Here is a 24371-nt window from a genome sequence, read left to right as displayed (position 1 = left end):
TCTTTCATCACTTGGATTAAATAATCTTAAAATAAACAATTATATGTATATTATTAAGTTGTTAATTTGGATGAATATAGTATTATATAGTATTAATTTGAAAAATAAAAAAAAGATAGCTAAGAGGTATAAATATAATGCTATTAAACAAAAATAGCTCTTAAATAATGAAGGAAATTTAATTCGAAATAATCTGAAAAGTGCAAAATTTATTTAATAAGTGATGGGACTACATTTAAATGTAGAATTGTTGGGGTGTAATACACTACATTTTAATTTGCTCTTTGAATTTGTTGGCATTTGTGTAATAGTAGTAGTAGTTTATATTTTATTAATTTTAGAATATTGAAATTTTTTATGGTTTATTTTTTAACACAAGAAGCACTATATATAGTCCAACAATAAAAAAGTTGGTGGCTTTCTGCACCATTTTTTCACCTCCTTTTTCCTTACTTTACTTTCATTTTCTTCACGAATTTGAAAATATATGATATTTCAACTTACCTACTCCAGAAAAGAAAAGGAGTCAGCGGTTTCTTTCTTTTATATTAATCTAAAGGGAAATTATTTGTCAATCAAACACTATATTTGCATTCATTTTAGATTTATGCGATCTAAGAGCTGAAATTAGTTTTCATATTCTTACAATATGAAAAGGTTCTCATTTGTCATATGTTGAATTTAAATTTGCCAAAGTGGAATATATTGATTGGGTAAATTTTTATCTTATTATTCTTTTAATATTTTTATTGTAAATTTAGATTTGTCATATGTTGAAAAGGTTTCTTCTCTTTGTTAAGTTATTTATGAACAATGTCAAGTAGAGTGACTTCTCATGAGAATTGACAAGTATCAATGTTAATTTTAATAATCGTAAATTTTCTAATTATATTGTGAACGATGTTCTCATTTTGTGTGTTAATTTCTTAAAAGGTTACGAAACCAAAGTGTTTGTATAACATGTGATACTACTAAACAATTTTACTTATAAAAATGAATACTCCACTGAAGTACAAAATCTATGAATTTCGGTTTTATTTGTACTTTGGATGTTCAAATAGTTTTGAGTTTTTATCTTTCTTTTGCTCTCTTTTCATTATTCATTACCTTGATTGACAAACTTCTACCTAAAATAGAGATAAGTATTTTATTAAAAATAAATGAATTAATATATTTTAATACAAAATTTTGTTCGATACTCATTATGATACAAATATGGTAGTTTAGTACACGTTCGTAATCTTAGCAACCCATGAGATGAAAATTACTTATTTAATTTATTTATATATTTCGCGATTAAACTTTAGTCATCTAATTATAATATTAAAAAAATGTATTCTATGTTTATGTATAAAATTATACTATAAAATAAACTTTTTTGAACACACATGCACATTTATAATTGCACATAGTTTATCTCAAAGATGAATTTTGATCGATAAAAAGTATTTGGATATCTCAACTATCAAATATGCATTTGGCCTTTGGCCATGCATCCTTAGTTGTGTTAACTGTAACAAATAAATTCAATTTGATCCATAAACTTTGTATTCCCTAATCCCTACCATTAGCGTAATCTACATGCTCACAATCTTCATCCTTCTATTTCTCTTTAAACCATGAAATAGTGGCATCTCAAATAAGATAAAACACCAATACATACATACACCTTTAATTGAATCTGCATTTTTATTGATTGATTTACTGAGAATTTTATTTTTGATTGCAGCATAGCAGGAATCTTGAAACCGAGCTGCAAAAATGAGAGAACAATTTGGCCTACCAGAAAGGGCCGCTGTGAGACCAACTTCGCCCTTGACGTTGTCTCGATAACAGAGAGAAGAGCGGGGCAGTGGGTGACGAAGGCGGCAAGGCTGGGGGGGGCAGTGGCGGCAAGGCGGCGAATGCTACGAGAAAGTGACGGATCTGGGGCGAGAGAGATAGGGGGAAGGTGTGAAGACGAAAAAGAGGAGGAAGAAGAGAGAGAAGTACAACAACGGTGAAGGCAGAGCAGCGCCGCAAGGGAGGAAGGCGCGACGGCGCGGCGGGTGAGGCGGCGCGACAGGTGGGACGAGCGGCGAGGCTGTGTGGAAGGAGAGCCGGCGAGGAAGAAGGATGGTGCTCTGGCAGAGGAGATGATTTCTACCGCCGATTAAGGATGAAGAGGGAGGGAGAGAAACTTGAGGGAGATGGAGGCACCACATGTTGCATTAGGGTTTTAGGATATTATAATTTATTGTGTATTGTTTGGAATTTTTGTTTAATATTTAGTGGGCTTTTAGTGTGTTGGATTTTGGAGTATAATTTAGATTTCAAATAGTAGTATTATAAAACTATGTAATCAATTTATAGTAGTACATCTTTCTATTAAATACAATTTTTAATTTGAATTTTTAATTTATTGGACTTTGTATATTATATATATATATATATATTTAATTATTTTTTTTCTATAAGTAATTAATTCTATATATATAGTTAGAATTGAGTTGACTTTGATTTACTATGTGTTAATGTCTTAATGTTATGTGTTAATGTCTTAATGTTAGATCGTACACTTGGTGTTACTTCTATTTCTCTTGAATTGTTTTTTATTTACTCATATTTCTATTCTTTTTACTTCTGAAAATTTTGAAATATATTTATATTGAATTCAAATGTGGCTAAACCAAGTAATTATGAAACACCAATTTATAATGATACAAAGTGAAACTAAATTAATATCATTATCAAACAAAGAATATAGTTTATTTAAATATGTTGAAATTACTTATAAATATATATTTATATTCAATATATATAATTTATAAATATATTTATATTTAAATTACTAGAAGTACACATAGTTATAATTGAGTTGATTTTTTTAATCGAAACTGGTGAACTATTTGATCCTTCAAATAGTTTGCTTTTTTTTTTATTCTTTTGTAAATAGTAGTATTAAATTTTTCTTTATTTGTATGTCTTATTCTATTTCATTCACACATCACCTCTTTTGTTATTTATTTTATTTTATACTACAATCATATCAAATATTAAAATAATATACAATCACCTGCTAAAATATGAAATGTTTCATTGAGTGTGGGTTGAGAGATTTACAATTGTACAAATATTTTTTTATTGTTGTTTATAATATTATAAATACTTATTTTAATTAGTTCTTATTTTTAAATATATTTTTATACTTATTTACTTTATTTTTTTTATTTTAAGTTGATATATCTTCATTATTTAAAAATATTTAAAAAAAATTTGCCAAATAAAAGACATAAACAAAGTTTTTATTTGAAGGGCAAATAGGGAAAATTGAGATGATTTGGTGTGGAGCGAACAAATTTGGGGATCTTGCCACGCCTAAAACCCAAGCCAAAGCCCTACCCCTCTCTCTCTGGATTCAATCTGATCTCCTTCTCTCTATAGTCACCATGGCCGCCTTCGCCGCCAGATCAGCTTTTCGCTCCGCCGCGCGTAGCGCCACTGCGAGAATATCCGCCGGCGTCAAGCCTAGGTCAGCTCCATCTCCATTTCGCGCCTCATCTCAAACTCCGCTCTCCGCTCGCATTTTCAGGTTCCACTACTTGGGGCTTTTTTCTCCTCTCAACGATTCCCTTTTCAATTCTTATTTTGTCAATTGCTGATCAATTTTTGTTCAAATTTAGGTCTCCCGTGGAGATGAGCTGTGTTAGCGTAATGTCTATGTTGCCGTACCATACTGCAACCGCCTCCGCCGTGCTCACTTCTATGCTATCTGTGGCGCCTCGCGGTCACGGTTGGAGCATTGAAGGTGAGTTCTACGCTTTGATTCTCTTAATTATACCCAAGTTGTGAATATGAAGTAATGGCATCTTTGTAGTATGATTTTCTGTGAGTAAATGATTTTAGGAAAATATCGAAAATATGACATTTTAACTTGATCTTGAATGAAAATAAAATCATTTTATAGTCATGTCAATAGGCACATGAGCTTCTTATTGCTCTTTTCTGAATTAGTAATTCCTAAATGATTTTAATATGAATAGGATACATGTAGCATTTCACTTTTGTCGGCTAACCGTTAATCTAGATAATTTATCCTTTCCGAGATCTTGATTCTATGGATAGATTATCATGCATCTAATTATTTTGAGAAACTTGTTGTTGATGTTAAGTCTTTTACAATAATCCTAATACATTGTGTTCATCAGATACCAACGATGATGTATGATGACTGTTGGATTGTTCGAGGGAAGTTTTATTTTCATGAGCAATAGGAGATTGTCTGATAGGTAGACTCATGCACAAAGTTTTTTTTATAATTCTTGTGGTCTTCTTTGGCATACAATAAGTTTATCAAATGTTAAAAAGTGAACTTTTTTAGTTAATTTCGTTGCTGAACAAAGATTATTCAAGCATGCAACTTTCCTTTAACAAGTAATTAAATTTTAACACCTCAAGAAGTTTGTGTGAGGGTTATTTGTAGTGAATAGTGAATACTTATAATAAGGTAAATCAGCTAGTATGGTCATTCCTAGATTGTTCATGTAAAATACTTATGGTCTTCTATTCTTGTATTGCTTTGAGACTGGCCTTATGATGATAAATGAACAGAAAAGAAATAATGCTAGATAACCTTTTGACTCGGCCTTCCATTCTCTTTCCGTTCAGGGTTATGATTACTGCTCATTGGCTGATTTGAGGCTTGAAGGTTTTCTGATTCTCTCGTTTTTGTTTAAGCTGATTATGTATGAGCCTTTGATGATAACTGGCACTTTAAACCCCAGTCTTAATCCCTGCACTGTTTTTTTCCTCGATTTGTAGCAGCAAATGGCTGAACTAATTTTTATTTATTTCCAGAGCCTTAAGAAATATTTCTTGTTGCCTGTGTTGTAGATGGATGATTGTTAGAATGTGTTGAGAAGCGCTGCCTTTCGTGATTGGTGTGAATGGACATGTAATACTACTACGAGATCATTCAGCTTCATCGTTAAAAGTTATTCTTTTATAACCCTTGTAGTTGACTTTCCCAGTAGAGCCAGAAATGACTTGCAGCAGGAAATTTCTGGGTGATTCATGACTACTTTTCAGTAACCTTTAAATTGTCAGAAAATACATTTAATTGGGTTATTTTTCACTATTTCTTTGGGAAAAAGTAGTCTTGTGTGGTTAAAAATTGTCTCTTGAGCATAAGTTGATATTTAGAAGTATTACTCAAATGTTTCGATATATTATCTCACAAAAGAAATTGCTTTTTTTGTAGACTGAGGTCTGAAACAAGTTAGAACTGCAATAATACCATATACTTTACCTGTTTGGAGTGTTTTATAGATCCACATTTGCTTAGTTTTTAAAATAGCAAAATCAGCAAAATGCCTCGAGCATGAGTTAAGGGATTTGTGTGGTATAGAGCAAAAATTTCATTTAAAATTTTAATAATAACCTATTCACTTGTCTATCAGAATAAACGTAATTATTGTTTTCAAATGCTGTAATGACAGGGTATCGAATTTTTATCAGCGGCAATAGTCATCTCAAGATAAGATATTCAATCCAATATTAAACAAAGCTAAGATGTGATATGCTAATATCAATTTATATGCTTATGTTCTCACAAATAATCTTTTGGTGCAGAACAACTTTATTCCGTTTCTTCATATTTAAATTCATCTCAATGTGTTGAAGGTGCATGTTATTATTTTACATACAACACTTATAAAAATAGTACAAGAGTAATACTTTTCCCACATTTGAGAATAAGGGATCATATATTATGGCATAAACAAGGGACCATACTGTTTACACACCGAAAAATTAATGCCACGAGTCCACAACTAAATCAGACTATAGCAAGAAAAGACCTATGGCATAATCAGTGGCAAAAAAGGACAAAATAACCAGGAAAACTTGTATACCAAGACCCAATAATGAAAGTGAATTGCAGTCCAATATCCACAAGATGGAATTCAAACTTTTCAAGATTCTTCGACATTGACCAATTCGTACTCCACAAGGGAGAGATTATTTTCCTCTTTGACCACAAATTCAGCCGGCTCGGTGACCTCAACACGGCCCCACTTATCGACAGCAAGCCTCATCGAACCCTTAAACATGTCAATCTTTGCATTGCGAAGTATCACCGTATTACCAGGCTTCATCATCTCAACTGCATCATGATTACAACATTTTAAATCAACAAATACTATGGCAAGTTAACACAGAAATTATTTTCTGACATGATATATATTGGTCCAGTAACAACTTATCTTAAGCAATGTATTCCAATCACATTAAAAGAAAATGACTACTCATCTTAAAACATTAAGAATAAAAGGCAAGACATTCGTTTAATCCAACCCAAGATTGAGAACCAAAGCTGTTTTTCAGGTTCCTTGCATGATGTCATAAACAAAATGCAAACTTTCCCAGACATGCCAGACAGGCTTGTATCTGTAACACTAAATGGCAGACTTCCCCTGATATCACTAATCCTGATTTATGGAAAAGGGTCTTCATATATATGGTAAACATAAAGCAGGTATTGCTTGGATCCTAAGAGATTCCAGTTCAACTTGAATTCATGTGCAACTTTACACATTCACAATACATAATTCCAAATATCCTATGTCTAACCTAGTCCTAGCTCCAATTCATAAACTCGGGCTATTAGCACTACATACCAGAATAAGCAAAGGTGAGTGAGTAGCTGGCCAAGACAGGCATCTCAATGAGAGAAGCTCATCTTGCTCCAGTTTATTGGTTACTTATTTACAATCCGTCCAATCTATTACACTAGTTAACTCTTCAATTCTTTTCATATACTCTTCTCCAATAATTACTTCAAACAACAAGTTTTCCATAAATACTGCTACATGGTTGTAGAGAGAGTGACTTAGTCACTAGAATGTATATAAACATACCAAAATAAAATGAGACGCAAAAGTCCTAGGAACTCTTGATGAAACACAAACTGCATTTTAAAATAAACAAAAAACAAGACCCAAAAATAGAACAGTATCAGACCCAAAGTTTACCATCAGAGAAAAGTAAGCGTCTCAACCAAGTTTTTCCATTTCATATAAATCTCAAATATTGATTTCACATATTCTCCCGAAGATAACACATGAAAATGGACAAATATTTTCGACTAGCACACCAAAAACGTCTAACACAGAACAGAGGATAGGCAGTTAACTGATCAAGCCCGAGTATGATCATGATTTCATTCCATTTCTATATACCTACCAGTAAACATAACAAATGATAAAACCCCAACAAGTAAATATTGCCAACCAGCTGAAAAAACACAAACAAGGCTTCATTCAGTGACGCCATACAATTCAAAGCATACACCAATTTCACAAAAAGCCTAAAACAAACATCATAAACATTTACTCATCAATTCAAAGCACAAGCTAGGGCATTATCGCAAACAAGACCTTGATCGTTACGAGCCGTAAAGAGAATTGTGCCCGTCTCATCTCCGATTAGGCATTCAGCAATCCTCGTATTCTGATTCTGCGCCCCACGGAAAGTCGGATTCCGAGGCTTCTTGCTCAGAACAGTGGTCGATTCCAGCACTTTCACGACGAGTGTGTGTCCGGTCGTCCCCGGCGTCAGAGAATCAACCTTCACGAACACCGGCTTGCGCAGCCCCGGCTTGGTTCCAGCCGAACCACCGCCTTGCTGCTGAGCTTCCGACGACGGCGCTTTGGCTGCCATGGAGACTTAGATTTTGAGTGTGTGTTGAAGTGTGAATTGGGGTTTTAGTTTCGATTTGGGTGTAAATCAAACCCTAACCCTAATTCTCGCGATTATAAAAACGGAGAATGAAAACTGACAAAAATGAAAATGTTTAAATGAGGTCTTTTGAGTGGAGGAGACGATATAAGAGAATCTTTCAAACGACGCCGTTAAGGCGATGCTTGCGCTTTTTCATTTTGGGCCGGGTCCACATTAATAAATAAATTATTGGGCCCAACTTAAGCCCAATAAGAATATCCGATGTAACAAATCTAAACACTTCCACTTCAACGCACTGATAAAGTAAAACTATCAACTTTACGTAGTGCATTACTCCCCAATGCTCCGGATGTCCCATTTCCCCAATGCTACGGATGTCCCATTGCCTTTTTCGACGGACTTCCCAAAAATACCTCATGTTATGTTATAAAAAATTTCACTGTACTGCAACGTCATAAGGACTTTCCACTGCACAATGGTGGACATCCCAAGGACTTCCCGCGATAAAAAAAAATTCACAAATATGCAATTTACGTTACGGAATTAAATTTTCGACACGAATACGGACGGAAAAAAATGCAACAACTTCATTAAAAAAAATACATAATTATATAAAAAATAAAAATTACATAGTCATAAAACAAAAAAATATATATAATCCCAAGCTTCAACAAATGTGACCCCCGGCTCACTCCTCGTCCTCCGCGTCGTCCCTGTCGCCAGTGCCGCAGCTGTCATCCCCGGCGCCACTATCGGGCATGGGTGTCATCCCCAAATCGAGCCTCAATGTGTAGATGGCATCCTTCAACATCATCTTGTATAACGGATCAGTCGCGTTATGCCACCTTTCCAGGGTCTGTACCAGGCTATGCATTTGCTACGCGCAAGCGAGATTGTTGTAATCGGGAGGGGCCTCCGATTGGACCTCGTCGGACCCGCTGGCGCTTCCCCTTGCCATCCACTGCGCAGTCTTTTGCCCAATCGGGCGATGACGGCGGCGGGAAGACGGGGTTGGGATCTCTGTCTCGGCATCTGGGAGCTCGTGCAAACCGGCACTGCTGCTGTACTCAGCGAAAGCGCTGATCTTCGTCTGCTTCGGCCAGCCAGCTTCAACACCCGCACAATACTTGCCGGAATTCTTCACCACGAGATATATAGACCTCCCAATGCTCGAATTCGCGGAACTTCAACGCCCTGTCGGGGTACTGCTGTTGGGACTACCGCAGCGGAAGACACGGAAAACAAACAGGTCCTTAACGGATCTATTTAGGTGATTATGCATTCGACTCCAATTTCATGCAATAAACATAGATCTATAGATATAACATCAAATAAACACATAATCATGCAATTTGATGTAGATTCGATTGTTACCTCATTTTGATCCATCATAGGATCGAAGTTGCTAGCTGCACCACCCGGAGATCCTTGGTTTATCGACCGTGAATCTTCCAACCTATTCCCTTGTCCTTGACCACTCATCCGTGTGGGCGGATCTTTAATAATCAATAATAGTCTTGAAGAGATCTAGGGAAAACCAATACAAACACGAAATTGTCTAGATCTAATCTATTGAATTAGGATAGATCGAGAACAATAATCAAAACCCTAATTCTCCCACGTGCTAGGCACGAAATTCGAGACCAAGAGGGAGAGAGAGAGAGGCGCCGATTTCTAGGCGGCTAGGGTTAGGGTTTTGTAGTGTGTTGTCTTGTATGTGTTGTGCTAGGGTTTCCACATCTCATCACAATTTATAATGGACTTGTTGGGCTAGGTTGGGGATCCATGGAATGATTTAAGTGTTGGACTCACCCATTAGATAAATAACTAATTAAATCAAATGACCCATGATTTAATATATTATCAATGGAATATTATTTTGTTCCACTAGAGAATAATATTGCACTCCCACTTAAATCATCAAATTACAAATAACTTGGGTCCATTTTATTTTATGATATTTCCCGCGTTTAAGATTATCTTGATCCATCAATTTAATTCTTTTGTCTGCTATGTGACTAGAATTAAATTAATTCTCCAAAGAGTTTTTCTAGTTTGAAACTTTATTTATTATTCGTGGAATAAATTCCAACTGCGCAGATTTCTGAATAATAAATTCCTCTTTCAAACACCTCATTGGGGATCACCCTTTTAGGGATTTAATCATACCACACTGGGCACGCAAATTCTATGAAATAATATTCCAATACCTTTATGTTATTCAATTACTACCACCCAAGATATCATGAACTTGAGTTACGTACAAACTCTCACATATTGATAAGTCAAAGTGGCGTTTGATTGAATAAACAATATTGATATTAATATCATAGACTAGAAAATACTAAACTTTCTGAAATATATTCTTTCAGTAGATAGCAATAAAGAATACATTTCGGATTAGATCCTTTCAGTGCTTTACCACACCGGTGTTACTAATCTCGTCTTAGGTAAGAGAGAATTATCACAAACACCGCAACCGTACCAATAGGTAGCCAAAGCCTATCTAGGTTGTGAATACGTTTTTCTTCTTACTAGATCTGGCCAAGTCCCTTACTTGAAAACTCATGAGGAGATTCATCGAATTTCTCTACTTGACCTTCTTAGTAAAAAGCCTTAGACTTGATTATCATATTTCAATAATAAACCATTATATTATATTATTTATTCTCATAATTAGGTAAACAAGTTGACGTGGCGTTTCTCGTATACACGCACAAGCTGACTGTACAAAGGCATGTACGCTCGGAGCATCTTTTAGTATACAAACCCCAACAACTGCTGCATGGAAAGGTTTTTCACATCCTCCTCGTACATGCCGCAGGTTGCTTGGCGGAGGTTGTTTTGGTAGATGCCGGCAAATTGACTTAGTTTAGGCCTCAACCGCTCCCACTGTTTCCGGTATTGCTCGGGACCGTGAGGCTTCCCACCATCCGGTTTGAATCGGAGGTAGTCTTGACTAATGCGAAACCACATTCTGCCGATATGCTGGTTATTCCCGATGTAGGGATCTGTTGGGACTACCGCAGCGAGAAGACACGGAAACCAAACAGGTCCTTGACCGAATCTGTTTAGGTGATTATGCATTCGACTCCAATTTCATGCAATTAACATAGATCTATAGATATAACATCAAATAAACACATAATCATGCAATTTGATGTAGATTCGATTGTTACCTCATTTTGATCCATCATAGGATCGAAGTTGCTAGCTGCACCACCCGGAGATCCTTGGTTTATCGACCGTGAATCTTCCAACCTATTTCCTAGTCCTTGATCATCCATCCGTGTGGGCGGATCTTGAATAATCAATAATAGTTTTGAAGAGATCTAGAGAAACCCAATCACAAACTCGATATTGTCTTGATCTAATCCTATGAATTAGGATAGAACAAGAAAAAAAACAAAACCCTAATTCTCCCACGTGCCAAGGCACGAAAACCGAGGCAAGGAGAGAGAGAGAGAGCCGGCGACGACTTCTAGGGTTTAGGGAGGAGTGTTGTGAATGAATGGTGTGCTAGGGTTTCCACATCTCATCACTATTTATAATGGACTTGTTGGGCTAGGTTGGGGATCCATGGAATGACTTAAGTGTTGGGCTCACCCATTAGATAAATTACTAATTAAATCAAATGACCCATGATTTAATATATTATCAATGGAATATTATTTTATTCCACTAAAGAATAATATTGCACTCCCACTTAAATCACCAAATTACAAATAACTTGGGTCCATTTTATTTTATAATATTTCCCGCGTTTAAGATTATCTTGATCCGTCAATTTAATTCTTTTGTCTGCTATGTGACTAGAATTAAATTAATTCTCCAAAGAGTTTTTCTAGTTTGAAACTTTATTTATTATTCGTGGAATAAATTCCAACTGCGCAGATTTCTGAATAATAAATTCCTCTTTCAAACACCTCATTGGGGATCACCCTTTTAGGGATTTAATCATACCACACTGGGCACGCGAATTCTATGAAATAATATTCCAATACCTTCATGTTATTCAATTACTACCACCCAAGATATCATGAACTTGAGTTACGTACAAACTCTCACATATTGATAAGTCAAAGTGGCGTTTGATTGAATAAACAATATTGATATTAATATCATAGACTAGAAAATACTAAACTTTCTTGAAATATATTCTTTCAGTAGATAGCAATAAAGAATACATTTCGGATTAGATCCTTTCAGTGCTTTACCACACCGGTGTTACTAATCTCATCTTAGGTAAGAGAGAATTATCACAAACACCGCAACCGTTCCAATAGGTAGCCAAAGCCTATCTAGGTTGTGAATACGTTTTTCTTCTTACTAGATCTGGCCAAGTCCCCTACTGGAAAACTCATGAGGAGATTCATCGAATTTCCCTACTTGACATTCTTAGTAAACCATTATATTATATTATTTATTCTCATAATTAGGTAAACAAGTGGACGTGGCGTTTCTCGTATACATGCACAAGTTGACTGTACAAAGGCATGTACGCTCGAAGTATCTTTTAGTATACAAACCCCAACAGGATCCTCGACTACATCGACCCAGGCCTTCGCCGGCGCGACATTTTCCGCCACGCTCCAGACGGTCCTCTTTCCCGTCTCCTCCACATCCTCCTCCTCCTCGGCCCCCGCACGCGAGGATGAGGTAGGGCCTTTGCCCTTGCCCTTGCCCCTACCCCTGCCTCAGTGGGAGTCTCCCTGATCGGAGATAGCCCCAACTCCTCAAAAGAGAAAGTCTCGATGCCGGTGAACTGTGTCTCCAAAAGAGTATTCTGGGGAGAATCACTAGACAATAAATCCATATAGGGGCGATAGACATTGTCCCCAGGTGATTGGGGGGCCCTGCTACTCCTCCCTCCTCCCAGGCAGCGGTAAACATGCCCTGCATAATACCGGACATCATTCCATCCCGGGCACCCCATCCCCGCTGCCCGGGCATCATTCCCGGCATCATCCCCGGCGTCATCCCGGTCATCCCTCCACTCACCCCGGGCATCTGGGGCACCATCCCACCCATCCAATGGTACATAGTGTAGTACGGGAACATCATTCCCGCCATTTCACTCGAGTTTCCCTCACCTCCAGCGGGAAACGTCGGCGTTTGTGACTCTCTCGTGGCGGGAGAGTTCCTATTGTTCTCCATTTATTATCTTCAACAGAAATGAAATTTAGAGAGAGAGAAACTTTTTAAAACAAGTAGTGCGAATGAAATGAAGTTCAACGAGCCGTAGATATAGAGTTTTTTTTTTAAAGAAAAAATCAGAAGTCCACGCCAGACGTCCGCGTCGTCGCCGCAATGGCGGATGTCGCGACGGATGTCCGCACGGACGTCCCGCCTCAGCTGCGGATGAGCGGTGTCCTCACCGGACGTTCGCGTCCTCGCCTTCCACGCCTAATGGCGGACGTCCGTCGGGAAGTCCGCCGTTGCGGATGCTCTGAGAAAACTTCAAATCCATCAAATATTGCAGATGACTTAAAGCACATCTCGTATAAAAGTAAACTACAAAAATGATCTATGAACAATGGGTTTATCTCGCTCATAGTCTCTGGACTTTAAAAATAACGTCAGACATCTCTAGACTAAGGGTTTATCTCAAATCTGATCATTTTGCCATTTTTTAATATAAAAATACACTTTTGAGCATTTGGACAATTTGGTCTTTTTACACTTCAGATATTATTTCAGTGATGTACTAAATCTGATATTCTTTCAAAAAAAATTCCCTTTTGTCATCCATTACTTTGTTTCTTTATTTCAGTATTATATTCAATTTTATAATTAAATTTTAAATTTTGATTTTTAAATATTAATAAACTTTTATTAATTATTAAAATTATTAAATAACAAAAATTAATAGTTTTAATCAATATTTGAGAGTGTCTAATATTTAATCAATAAGGTATGATGACGCCTTAGTTTTAGTCAATATTTAATAATTTTAATCATAAATAGATCATATAACATGATTTATTCTGAAATAAATATGCATCTTATGTAATACTAACATAATTTTCGTTTATTAATTTGAAAACAATCGAAACTAACTAGAAAATTCCAACAAAAATACTCCTATATAAAATTTTTAGTGGTATCAAAATTTTAGTCAACTTCATAATATTTAATCACAAGCAATTATAAGTTTATAACAACCGAACTAAGGCTAAATAGAATAGCTCTTATTTTTCCATCATGATTAATATTATTTTTCTGTACTTCTTCAATTCAGTTGAATATTATAGTACTTCATCCGTCCCTGAAAATTTGTCACCTATTTTTTTTTATCCGTACGGAGGGAGTATTAGATAACAAAAATTAATAGTTTTAATCAATATTTGTAGTGTCCATGAATTAATAGTTTTAATTTTATAAAATTAAATCTAATATTGAAATAAAGAAACAAAGTGAAGGATGACAAAAGGGAAGAAGAATGATAATTTTGAAATAATATCAGATTTAGTATATTACTGAAATAATATCAGATTTAAAATATTAAAAGTATAAAAGGACCAAATTGCTCAAATGCTCAAAAGGGTATTTACGTATAAAAAATAGCAAAAGGACCAAATTTGAGATAAATCCTTAATCTAGAGTTGTCTGATGATATTTTTAAAATCCAGGAATTATAAGTGAGATAAACCCATAATCTAAGGGTGTCTCCGGTGGCGCCCCTCCCACTAGGACCTCCACTAGCCCTTCCCACAAAAACTGTCTGCCACGTCAGCACTAGCCCATCCCATTCCACTGCCGCATCACTAGCCCTTCCCACTGCACTAGGACTTACCACTAGAACTTCCACTAGCCCTTCCCACAATTATTCAATTTACGGACTAAAAATTTACGAATACGTCGAAACGGAATACGGGAAAATTCGAAAACTTCATTAAAAAAATTACATTAAAAAAAAAATTACATAATTTAAAAAAAAAACATAGTTTAAAAATAAAATTACATAATACCCTCGGCTCTCACTCCTCCTCCTCGTCCTCGTCCCCGTCGCCCGTGCCGCTGCCGCCTCCGACGTCCCCGCCCCCGATCTCAACGCCATAATCATCAATGGGTGGCATCCTTAAATCGCGCCGACATTGGTCGACCACCTCCTTGCACAACCTTTTCAACACTGGATCCTGCGCGTTATACCACTTCATAGTACTCTGCATCAGGGTCTTCATTTGCTGCGCGCGGGCGAGGCGGTCGTTCTCTGGGCCTCCTGGGGACTCCGATTCGACCTCGTAGGACCCGCTGCCGCTGCCGCTGCCGCTTCCCCTTGCCATCCGCTGCGCAGCCTGTTGCCCCATCGGGCGACGACGACGGCGAGTAGTCTGTTCGTGGTAGCGGGGCCACTTCCTCGGCTTCGGGGAGCTCGTACGAACCAACACTGCTGCTGTAATCACCGGAAGAGTTGATCTTCGTCCGCTTCCAGCCCGATTCGACACCAATCGCAAACTTTTGCGAATCCTTGACCACGAGAAAGGCCCACTGGTCAAATCTTTGATGTTCAACTCTCGGTTGGGGCACTGGGCCAAGGTTTGTCTCTTCACATCATCCTCAGACATGCCGCTGGTTACCATGCGCATGTTGTTTTGGTAGAGGGCGGCAAAACGACTGAGCTTAGGCCTCAACCGAAGCCACTGTTTTCGGCATTGCTCGGGTGTGCGAGGCTTCGCCCCAGACGGTTTGACGTTGCGGTAGGCGGCACTAATGCGATGCCACATTCGGTCAACATACTGGTTCGCCCCAACATAGGGATCCTCTACACCACCGATCCATGCCTTCGCAAGCGCGGCATTTTCCCACACGGACCAGATCGTCCTCCTCTCAGTCTCATCCTCGCCCTCCTCCTCCTCTGCCCCTATGTGCGAGGAAGAGCTCGGGACTTTGCCCTTGCCCTTGCCCCTACCCCCGCCCCTGGCCTTGCCCTCGCCTTTGCTCCTGCCCCTTGCAGCTGGCTCCGCCTCATCGGGAGTCTCACGGATCGGCGATAGCCCCAGATCCTCAAAAGAGAAAGTCTCGATGCCGGCGTACTGAGTCTCCGGAACAGTACTAGGGGAATCATCGGCCAACAAATTTATATATGGCCGATAGACAGATTCCCTAGGCGCCTCGGGCTCCGCCTCTCCATCGTCCCACCCACCGACATATTTGGCGGCGTACCGCCCATCCCCACTGCCCCGGGCATCATCCCTCCCACCCCCGCCATATTTGGCGGCATACCGCCCATCCCCGCTGCCCTTGGCATCATCCCACCCATCCCCGACATATTTGTCGGCATACCCGCTGCCCCTGGCATCATCTGACCCATCTGACTCATCCAAGTGTACATAGTGTAGAACATTTGGGGAGTCATCGCCGGCATACCGCCCATCCCCGCCATCCCCGCCATTTGGGGATTCATCCCGGCAAAATTTCCCTCCGATCCGATGGGAATCGAGGGTGTGTTTCCTCCGCTCGTGGTGGGGGGTTTCTATTGTACTCCATTGTAGTAGAAATGAAATTTGTAGATTTAGAGAGAGACACTTGTCAACACAAGTGGTGTGAATGAAATGAAGTTAGGGGAGCCATAGTTATAGAGTTTATTAAAAATAAAAAAATAATAATAAAATAAAAATTAAAAATCTCGAACGTCCGACCTTCGCCACTGTGGCGGACGTCCGGTCGGACGTGCGCGCGAGGGGCACTCACAGACGCCCGCTCACTACGGCGGACGTCCGGTCGGACGTCGGCGAGGGGCGACCGGGACGTCCGCCGGTGGAGACACCCTAAGGGTGTCTCCGGTGGCGCCCCTCCCACTAGGACCTCCGCTAGCCCTTCCCACAAAAACTACCTGCCACGTCAGCACTCGCCCTTCCCATTCCACTGCCACATCACTAGGACTTCCACTAGCCCTTCCCACAATTAAATTAATTCACAATTAAAATTAAAATTTACGGAATTAAAATTCGACACGAATACGAATGGGAAATACGAATATTTCATTAAAAAAACATACATCATTCGGAAAAAATAAAATTAAAATATAGTAGTAGAAAAAAAATTTATAGAGTTTTTTTTTTAAAAAAAAATAAAAAATAAAAATTGCGGACGTCCGACCTTCACCACAGTGGCGGACGTCCGGTCGGACGTCGATGCGAGGGGCGAGGCCATCCGACGGGCACTTAGGACGGGCGTGGGCGCCCTTCCCACGCACTAAGGCGGACGTCCGGTCGGACGTCGGCGACGTCCTACCGGGACTTCCGCCTTTGGAGACAACCTAAGAAACATTTTATAGTTCATTCTTCGTATAAAATTCTACAATATCGGTAATATTTATTCCCATCAATATCAAATTAATTAAACATTCCTTCAATGAAAATTCTAATTCTAATATTGTCATACTACCTCCATATGCGTTTAATTATCTGGCTTTAACTTGGAACAAATTTTAAGATGAGTATAAAAAAAATTAATAAAAAAATATGTGAATCATATTTTTCTATATTAATTTTATAAAATGACAGGCTCTGGTTGTGTGACGAAACTCGTGATTTTTGTGCTTTCTTATAGGAAGTTGTCAATCCCTTTTACTACATCATAATGACTAATTTACATCTAAATATGTCCTGATTAGGAATTATTGGATTGAAATTAAGAGCATATAGGGAATACTCTTATATCAATGTGAGTGCCACTGAAAATATGAATAATAAAATTATTATTGCTTTCATATCGATATCAAATGATTAAGACTCTCTCCAACTATTTTACATTAAAATAAAACTCATTTTACGATAAATGTCATTTTACTCCCACTATTTACATTAAACTTAACTTAAATAAATATTCTATATTATTTCTTCTTTACTCACAAAGTTTGACCTATTTTTATCTATTTTTATTTATGTGGGACGGATTTATTTGCTTTTCATTACTACTCCCTACGTAAAAAAGTGAGACGGATGAAAAAGGAAATTTGACTTTATTTATACGGATTTATGTGCTTTTAATTACTACTCCCTGCGTTCGTGGAAAGGATTCCCGTTTTCCATTTTGGTTCATCCGCGAATAAGAGACCCGGTTCATAATCACCATAAATGATTAAATAGAAAAGAGTCTCGCATTCTACTAATTCGTTTCACTCACATATCATTCAAAATTAATATATACAAGTGAGATTCATATTCCACTAACTTTCTTCCACGTACTTTAACATTTATTAAACTCATGCCATAAAAAATGGAACTCTTATTCGCATATGGATGAAGTGCTATTCACAGCCCTTTAGCACTACACCCCTGTCCACATTTATTAAAAATACAATTCAATTAAAATGAAAAATTGTATATAAAACACTAAAAATAAAATAAATCAGAATTCGATATGTATCATTTTTTAATTAAAATGGAATACAGTACTCCTTCTGTCCCAACAACCGAAATGAATTGTATTTTATTTGGAATGTTTCTTCTTCTTCTGACAAAAAATTTATTCAATATATCACTCTTACTTTATTCAATCCTGTTTTACTCGTCATTTATTTTTTCTACTTTATTTATCTCTTTTATTACTTTTTTAACACAAATACATAATTATTATGTCCAAAAATTATGACGCTAGGAAGAAGTGGAGTCATGATTTTGTCTCAGCGTAAAATTACGAGGATGAGCCGCAGTCTGCAGAAGAATGGAGAAGCCGGTAGATAAGGTGACAGGGTATAGGTTAGCAGGGCGGCGTGCCCCACTTTACAACACTTCATCCTTATCCTCGTCTATTAGATATTTTGCACACCCAAACCAAACCGAACCAAACCGTGTAGCTATTTATACATGCTATGCTATCACACTCGCCACCTTTACTAAAGTTGAAACCCAACACCATAAATCAATAGTCAGTAATTTAAGAAATGGTGCTCTTGGATCGTCTGTGGGATGATACGGTGACGGGGCCTCAGCCTCACCCACAGCGCAGCCTCAACAAGGTCTACACCAGGCCCTTCAACATCAAAGGTAGTATAGTAGTACTAGAATATGAGTTTAATTGGTTTGTGTGATTATATATGTGCTCACCTTTTTCCTTTTTAATTTTGGGATACGATCAGATATTGGAGTAGAGGGAAGCATCAAGTACCAGAGATCTCTATCCATGCCGTCGCCCACCCCTCTGAGGAAGGAAAACATCGGAACAAACCCCACCGTTTATGACTGGTGGATGATTGTATGTGTGGAACATTCATTTTCTCCTAGATTTTTGATTTTATGATGTTTAGTAATTAATCAAGGAGATTAAGAAGATAATTAGTATTCAATTTTGTAGGCTTTACAGCGGGGAGACGAGGAGCAAGCACCACCAGAACGTGTGATTATGAAAGATCCTCTATAACTAATATGTTTGGTTGAAGTGCATTTCATCATTTCTGATTTGATATTATGCTGCAGCCCCAGACACTTGCTTTCTTTTTTGGATTTTCTCAATTTCTGTTTCACGTAATTGGTTTTAATTTTTCAATCTCACACTATGGAGTATTTTAATCAACACACACTTCAGTTTTGCAATTTTTTTAGTTGACATTATATTATAACTAGGCTCTGACTGTAGATAGTCACTAAATAAGAGTATAAAATAAAATCCACAATGTATGAAAACTCAATTGAACCCACAAAAAGTTTTATGACTCAAATAAGATTAAAAAATGTAATGCTCAACGAGATAAATAAGCAAAAGTTCAAAAAACTCATTGCAAGGTTCAAGAATCTCCACGTGCATATATGATTCTTAGCTTAGCAAGTGAGATGAATCGGAAAATTGAGATAAAAATAATCCCTCCATTTAATAAAGGTTAGCTCTCATTTATCCCATCCCATGATCGATTTCCAACTTTAACAATACCGTATTCAGGAATGTGACGAAACAGTTATTTCATAAGATTATTTTTTAGAATTACATTTCCTAATATCAATGATTATGCAAACATCAGCAGCTGATGATTATGTAACTTCATTACAAGCCAACATAACCAAATTTTTAGAAAGTGAAGCAGGCGAAACTAAGTTTAGATGCAATGCAAACACGTTAGTTTCGTTAGTGTTGTGAGAAGCTCGAAGAGAAAAAAGGATGCTTAGCAAAGATCATGTATAAATTTAACTTAACAAGTGTGAGGCAGACATATGATGTATATTATATATATGCATGAATAATTCGCCACCATATCTATTCTCCAGCTAGTATCTAGTTGCTTATATATAGTAACTCTTTACTTGTGAAACTAATTGTATTGACAAAAAAAACTTACTTCCTGTATTGTACTGGCACGAGAAGAGAAGACCAGTTTAAGTTATCATCAGTTTCCTTCGTTTTTCGCCTTTAGCCAGTATGCAAAAACCTGTACGTACATATAGAAGTTGAGAGTCATCATAAACCATGTCAATCAGAATACTCATTATCTTGGAATTAGAGGGTAAATTGGTAGATTCCATATGCTATTTGGATTGTATGTTGAATGCAGACCAGTATATATGGTCACTAAAACAAGGTATAAAATTACAAATTTGCTCGTTAATTGACTAAGCAACCAGTACTCAGAAACTTGCTTCCCACTTCCCAGCAACACCAAGGTGAAAAGCAAGAAAATGAGTCAAAAGGCGATAGAGAGAGAATTCATGGACCAATCTATTGGAGAATTAGATATTTGTGAAGATTTATGTATGAGACGAGGGACGGGTCTTACCAGATGGTGCTGTGTAAACCTGGCAATAATTTCCTCCAAGGTTTGCTGCTCATCCAACAAATGCAACTCATTCTGGCTAGGATCTAAGACACCAGCTTCTTTTGGGAGAATCATGGAGTTGTTTAGGATGAAAGTCTTTTATTATTAGCATCACAATTTCACTAGCTTCCAAGGATGTCTGCATAGCAACATACTGCAGAAGATGTGGTTTTGAAACTATTTAGAATCTTCATTATGGTTTAGAATTTTCATCATGGCCCAAGCAGCCGAATGAAAGATAAAGAATGAGACATTGAGTCTGAACCTGGCATAAGTGTCTCACTGATGATGTGGGGTTGCAGCAGAGATAAGGTCGCTTCAAGCTGGTATCTTCTCCTCATGCATAGAGACAATCATGAGACTAATTTTCAACTGAAACGTTGTTAGGAATACTTATAAGTCCCTATGATTAAGGCAATATAAGCAAATATGCAACCAACTGAATTCATCCCAGTGAGAACTAAACTCAAGGCACCCCTCCCCCCCACCCAACAAAGAAAAACAAAAATTCAAAAACTTAATTTCCAAGATGAATGAGGAAAAACATGTAAAAGATGCACAAAATATTCCTCTGGTTGTTTCTGAATCATCAGCATCATCTGCACTAGCCCCTGGTGATGGCTGTGAAGTCCGAGCTCCTCCCCATCTTTTGTATCTCTTCGTTTTGCGTTCAGAGTGCTCGTCAGTTGATGATGAGTCTTTTACTCTCATCATGCCCATTAATACCTTCCTCTTTGTCAGATCCAAGCGTTCAGCAGCACAGTTTCTCCGACCTCTCAAATTTCAATAATTGCCCTGCGTCCTGACAAATGTTGCTGATGTAGCTCTTGTTGTTCGTTTCTTTCCCAGAGCTTCAGCTTGACGACGGAGAGTCTGTGCAATTGAAGCTTGGATCTGTTGTGAAACAGAAAGTTTAGGCAAAAATTTCAATTTTGCTCCAGGCAACATGGAGAAAAAAAATGCTTTGTAAGGCAACATCATTAGGCATCCTAATGATGTGGACAACCAAGATAGAAGGTTCATTCCGGCACTTTTCCAGTGATAACTTCATAAAAAGACAAGCCACAAATTATTCCACATTGGACCTCATAGCCCAATGAGTGAATGATGTATCTTAAACCTAAATGAATTAAATTCCTTCATACATGCATGCTTGAAGTCTGACACTAACACCTTGATCTGTTCACCTGCTTATTGCGAGCTCTCTCCTCTACATGGAAAGCCAGTTCCTGCTGTGAGTTGAAACAGTTGGTGGAAAAGCAAAAAAGTAAATTTTAGAGTTTCCACAAGAAGAGTGGATATATTTTTCTTCCCATACCTCTTCCTCATACTTTTCGATATCTGGATAAAGAGCTGCAATCAGGGCATCATAATTTGGATCATCTCTCAGAGAACGTCGACTAGTGCGACAAGCAGGACATTCGTTGTTGCTGCAGAGAGATCAATGTTATAGAAAAACTGCAAGAACACTTACCAGGTATCAAATGAAAAGAAGCACAAGAAAGTACCCAAGTCGCATGGATTTGTCAATGCACTCTCTGCAAAAGCGGTGCAAGCATTCCATGACTGTTCTTGTCTTCCTAATGATGCCTGTCAATAAAATGTTTTAAACATCCATGGACAAGTTGTAAACAATAGATCTTAGATTATCTCTACTAAGCTCTCTAGTAACGAAAAAGAAGCATTATGCACGGTAATTAATGATCAATAAGGAGCTGAAAATCTTCATGGTAGTTCTCAACCATTTCCAGTATTCCTGAAGCTTTATCAGATAGTTTGCATAAAAATAACTGTTAGAGATGAGTAGTTCTATTGGACATCTTACAGAAACAATAAAAAATTGAAGTCTCATCAAAACTTAACAAAAAGAAGTATAAGGTCAGGTTCCAGCATAAAGCAGCTCATGAGATACTCCCAAAAATTACAGCCAACTAAAATACCACAAATCAATATGTAGCAACAAACTATGCATGGTACTTTTCTTTGAATCTTTTCATCCTCTCTTTATTTTGGATTTATTAGCATACTCTTCTTTACATAAACTTAAATGCAGCATACTGCACATCTACAATGACATAAGTGACATTGACACAAACCTTCGTAAAATAATTACGTGCAACTGGAAGATTGTTTTGCAAGAACTGACCTGGTTGAGTGTAAAAGCAAAAGCACGCATAACTAGCTGTGATGACATATGCATCAAGAAGTGTATGTGCACTTTAGTAACATAATAAAGGGAACTTTTAGACAATAAAATTTTTGATCTCACGAAGGGAGAGGAGTTCAGTGCCAGTAAACTGAGTACATTACTTCAAGAAAATTTTTCCAAATAATCATATACTGCTGCTGTAATTTCCTATGAGCACTCAAACGTAGCTACGTAGATATCTGAAGGACCAAATTTAACCCAAAGAACTAACCAACTTTGATCATTTCAGGGCATCACAACTGAACCTCAACAAAGCAGAGAAAACGGATGTTTCATACTTTCCAATTTCCAAATAATCATATACCGCTGCTGTAATTTCCTATGAGCACTCAAACGTAGCTACGTAGATATCTGAAGGACCAAATTTAACCCAAAGAACTAACCAACTTTGATCATTTCAGGGCATCACAACTGAACCTCAACAAAGCAGAGAAAACGGATGTTTCATACTTTCCAAAACACTAAGATTAAAATACATACCTAAACATATTGGACACTGGACTTCTTTCCGCACTTCAGCCAGTTTCACGACAATAAATCTGAGGTTCAACGGCATAACATATAGAGAGATTCTTAGATAACAATATATCATGCACAAACTGGATCTTTCACCAAGACTGCGTGCAATCTAAAATGCTAAGAGAATCAACTGCTACTACACAGTATTCAAGCTTTACAGCAAAACCACATGAGACGACATTAACTAAGCCACATAAGGTTGGGAACCCAAACACACAAAAATCAATTACAGAAAGGAAAAAAATACTATAATCATTATAACACAATTTCCAGAAACATAAGCATTAACATGAATTAAGCAAGCTATAGACCATATCAATCCCCAATAAATTGACTCAAAGGTACGGAGATTATACAGACCTAAGTCAGGACATTCTACCACAATCCTAAGAAGCCAGATCTCAAGCTACAACAAACATATCTCAAATCCCCACGAAAAAACCGTAATGTCAAACAAACATGTAAGCCTCTATTAGAAATGGGTCACTCACCCCTTAAAAGGCCTCATATATCCACACTTATATAGAGAAGGTCCTTTATCCACACTTATATAGAGAAGGTCATTTATCCACACTTATATAGAGAAGCTAGGATCATCACCAAGCAGCCGATGTGGGACAATGATTTGAAGAATTTAACAGCCTCAGTGTTCATGCGTGATTGTGTATAAAAGAGACACAGATGCATTACTCTTCTTTCTCTCCGCCGCTGGAGTAGGAGCTGCTGTCGGAAATCGGAAACAGAAAATACAGAATAAAACTCGAATTTCAGCGTATCGAATATAATGCATGTTCTTTGACACGATCAAGCGCGCACCTGAGGCGTCTTCGTTTAGTTCGTGGATGTGATTCTCGCTGCCTTGCTGCGAATCGTAACCATTCTCTGCATCGGGCAGCGGCGGAGGAGTGCTACTGTCGCAAGGCCGTTTCTGCGCAGGCATTGAGCTCGTCGGCGGCGGTGGAGACGAATTCAATGAAGAGAGGGACGAAAATTTGAGTGTAGATTGGTTCTTCTCTGTAGAAATAGAATGCGTCAGTTTTTTTATATGAGCTGCATATCGTGAGAATTGGGGTTCTTCGCCTCCGGTTCCATTCTGTCCTGTTTCTACATTTTTAGTAAGGGTTCCAGCCTTCCAGCCCAATCTCACATGAGTCGTCTGAGACCAATTTTTTT

The 24371-nt window shown here is 37.7% G+C and overlaps 3 protein-coding genes and 1 pseudogene across 8 annotated transcripts; 2 read left to right on the top strand and 2 right to left on the bottom strand.

Moving 5' to 3' along the window:
• The first annotated feature begins 3353 nt into the window (after window positions 1-3353).
• Window positions 3354-5116, top strand: LOC125194033 (protein NUCLEAR FUSION DEFECTIVE 6, mitochondrial-like). Of its 5 annotated transcripts, none has more exons than XR_007171673.1 (4): window positions 3354-3571; window positions 3663-3787; window positions 4188-4268; window positions 4873-5116. XR_007171673.1 is itself a non-coding variant. In XM_048092033.1 (4 exons), exons 1-3 carry the CDS (start codon window positions 3429-3431, stop codon window positions 4653-4655), a joined length of 276 nt encoding a protein of 91 aa, XP_047947990.1. In that variant the 5' UTR covers window positions 3355-3428; the 3' UTR covers window positions 4656-4687; window positions 4873-5116. The 5 variants fall into 5 exon arrangements, 3 of the variants coding, with proteins under 3 accessions (XP_047947990.1, XP_047947991.1, XP_047947989.1); XR_007171672.1 differs by lacking the exon at window positions 4873-5116 and adding an exon at window positions 4648-4862 and having other exon boundaries at window positions 3355-3571; XM_048092033.1 differs by lacking the exon at window positions 4188-4268 and adding an exon at window positions 4648-4687 and having other exon boundaries at window positions 3355-3571.
• Window positions 5117-5725: 609 nt separating this feature from the next.
• On the bottom strand, window positions 5726-7829 carry LOC125191687 (uncharacterized protein At4g28440-like). The gene is made up of 2 exons (XM_048089091.1): window positions 7416-7829; window positions 5726-6142 (listed from the first exon to the last, which is right to left on the bottom strand). The coding sequence occupies exons 1-2, from the start codon at window positions 7696-7698 to the stop codon at window positions 5952-5954; spliced, it is 474 nt and encodes a 157-aa protein (XP_047945048.1). The 5' UTR covers window positions 7699-7829; the 3' UTR covers window positions 5726-5951.
• A 10681-nt stretch (window positions 7830-18510) lies between these two features.
• LOC125193540 (auxin-repressed 12.5 kDa protein-like) lies at window positions 18511-19217 on the top strand. Of its 2 annotated transcripts, none has more exons than XM_048091364.1 (3): window positions 18511-18713; window positions 18806-18911; window positions 19021-19217. In XM_048091364.1, the coding sequence occupies exons 1-3, from the start codon at window positions 18611-18613 to the stop codon at window positions 19064-19066; spliced, it is 255 nt and encodes an 84-aa protein (XP_047947321.1). In that variant the 5' UTR covers window positions 18511-18610; the 3' UTR covers window positions 19067-19217. The 2 variants fall into 2 exon arrangements, with proteins under 2 accessions (XP_047947321.1, XP_047947320.1); XM_048091363.1 differs by having other exon boundaries at window positions 18519-18713; window positions 18806-18921.
• A 602-nt stretch (window positions 19218-19819) lies between these two features.
• LOC125193539 lies at window positions 19820-24031 on the bottom strand (annotated as a pseudogene).
• Between the last annotated feature and the right edge of the window lie 340 nt (window positions 24032-24371).

This window comes from Salvia hispanica, chromosome 6, assembly GCF_023119035.1.
Source record: "Salvia hispanica cultivar TCC Black 2014 chromosome 6, UniMelb_Shisp_WGS_1.0, whole genome shotgun sequence".
Lineage (NCBI taxonomy): Eukaryota > Viridiplantae > Streptophyta > Magnoliopsida > Lamiales > Lamiaceae > Salvia > Salvia hispanica.
This window is presented reverse-complemented; position numbering and strand designations above follow the sequence as displayed.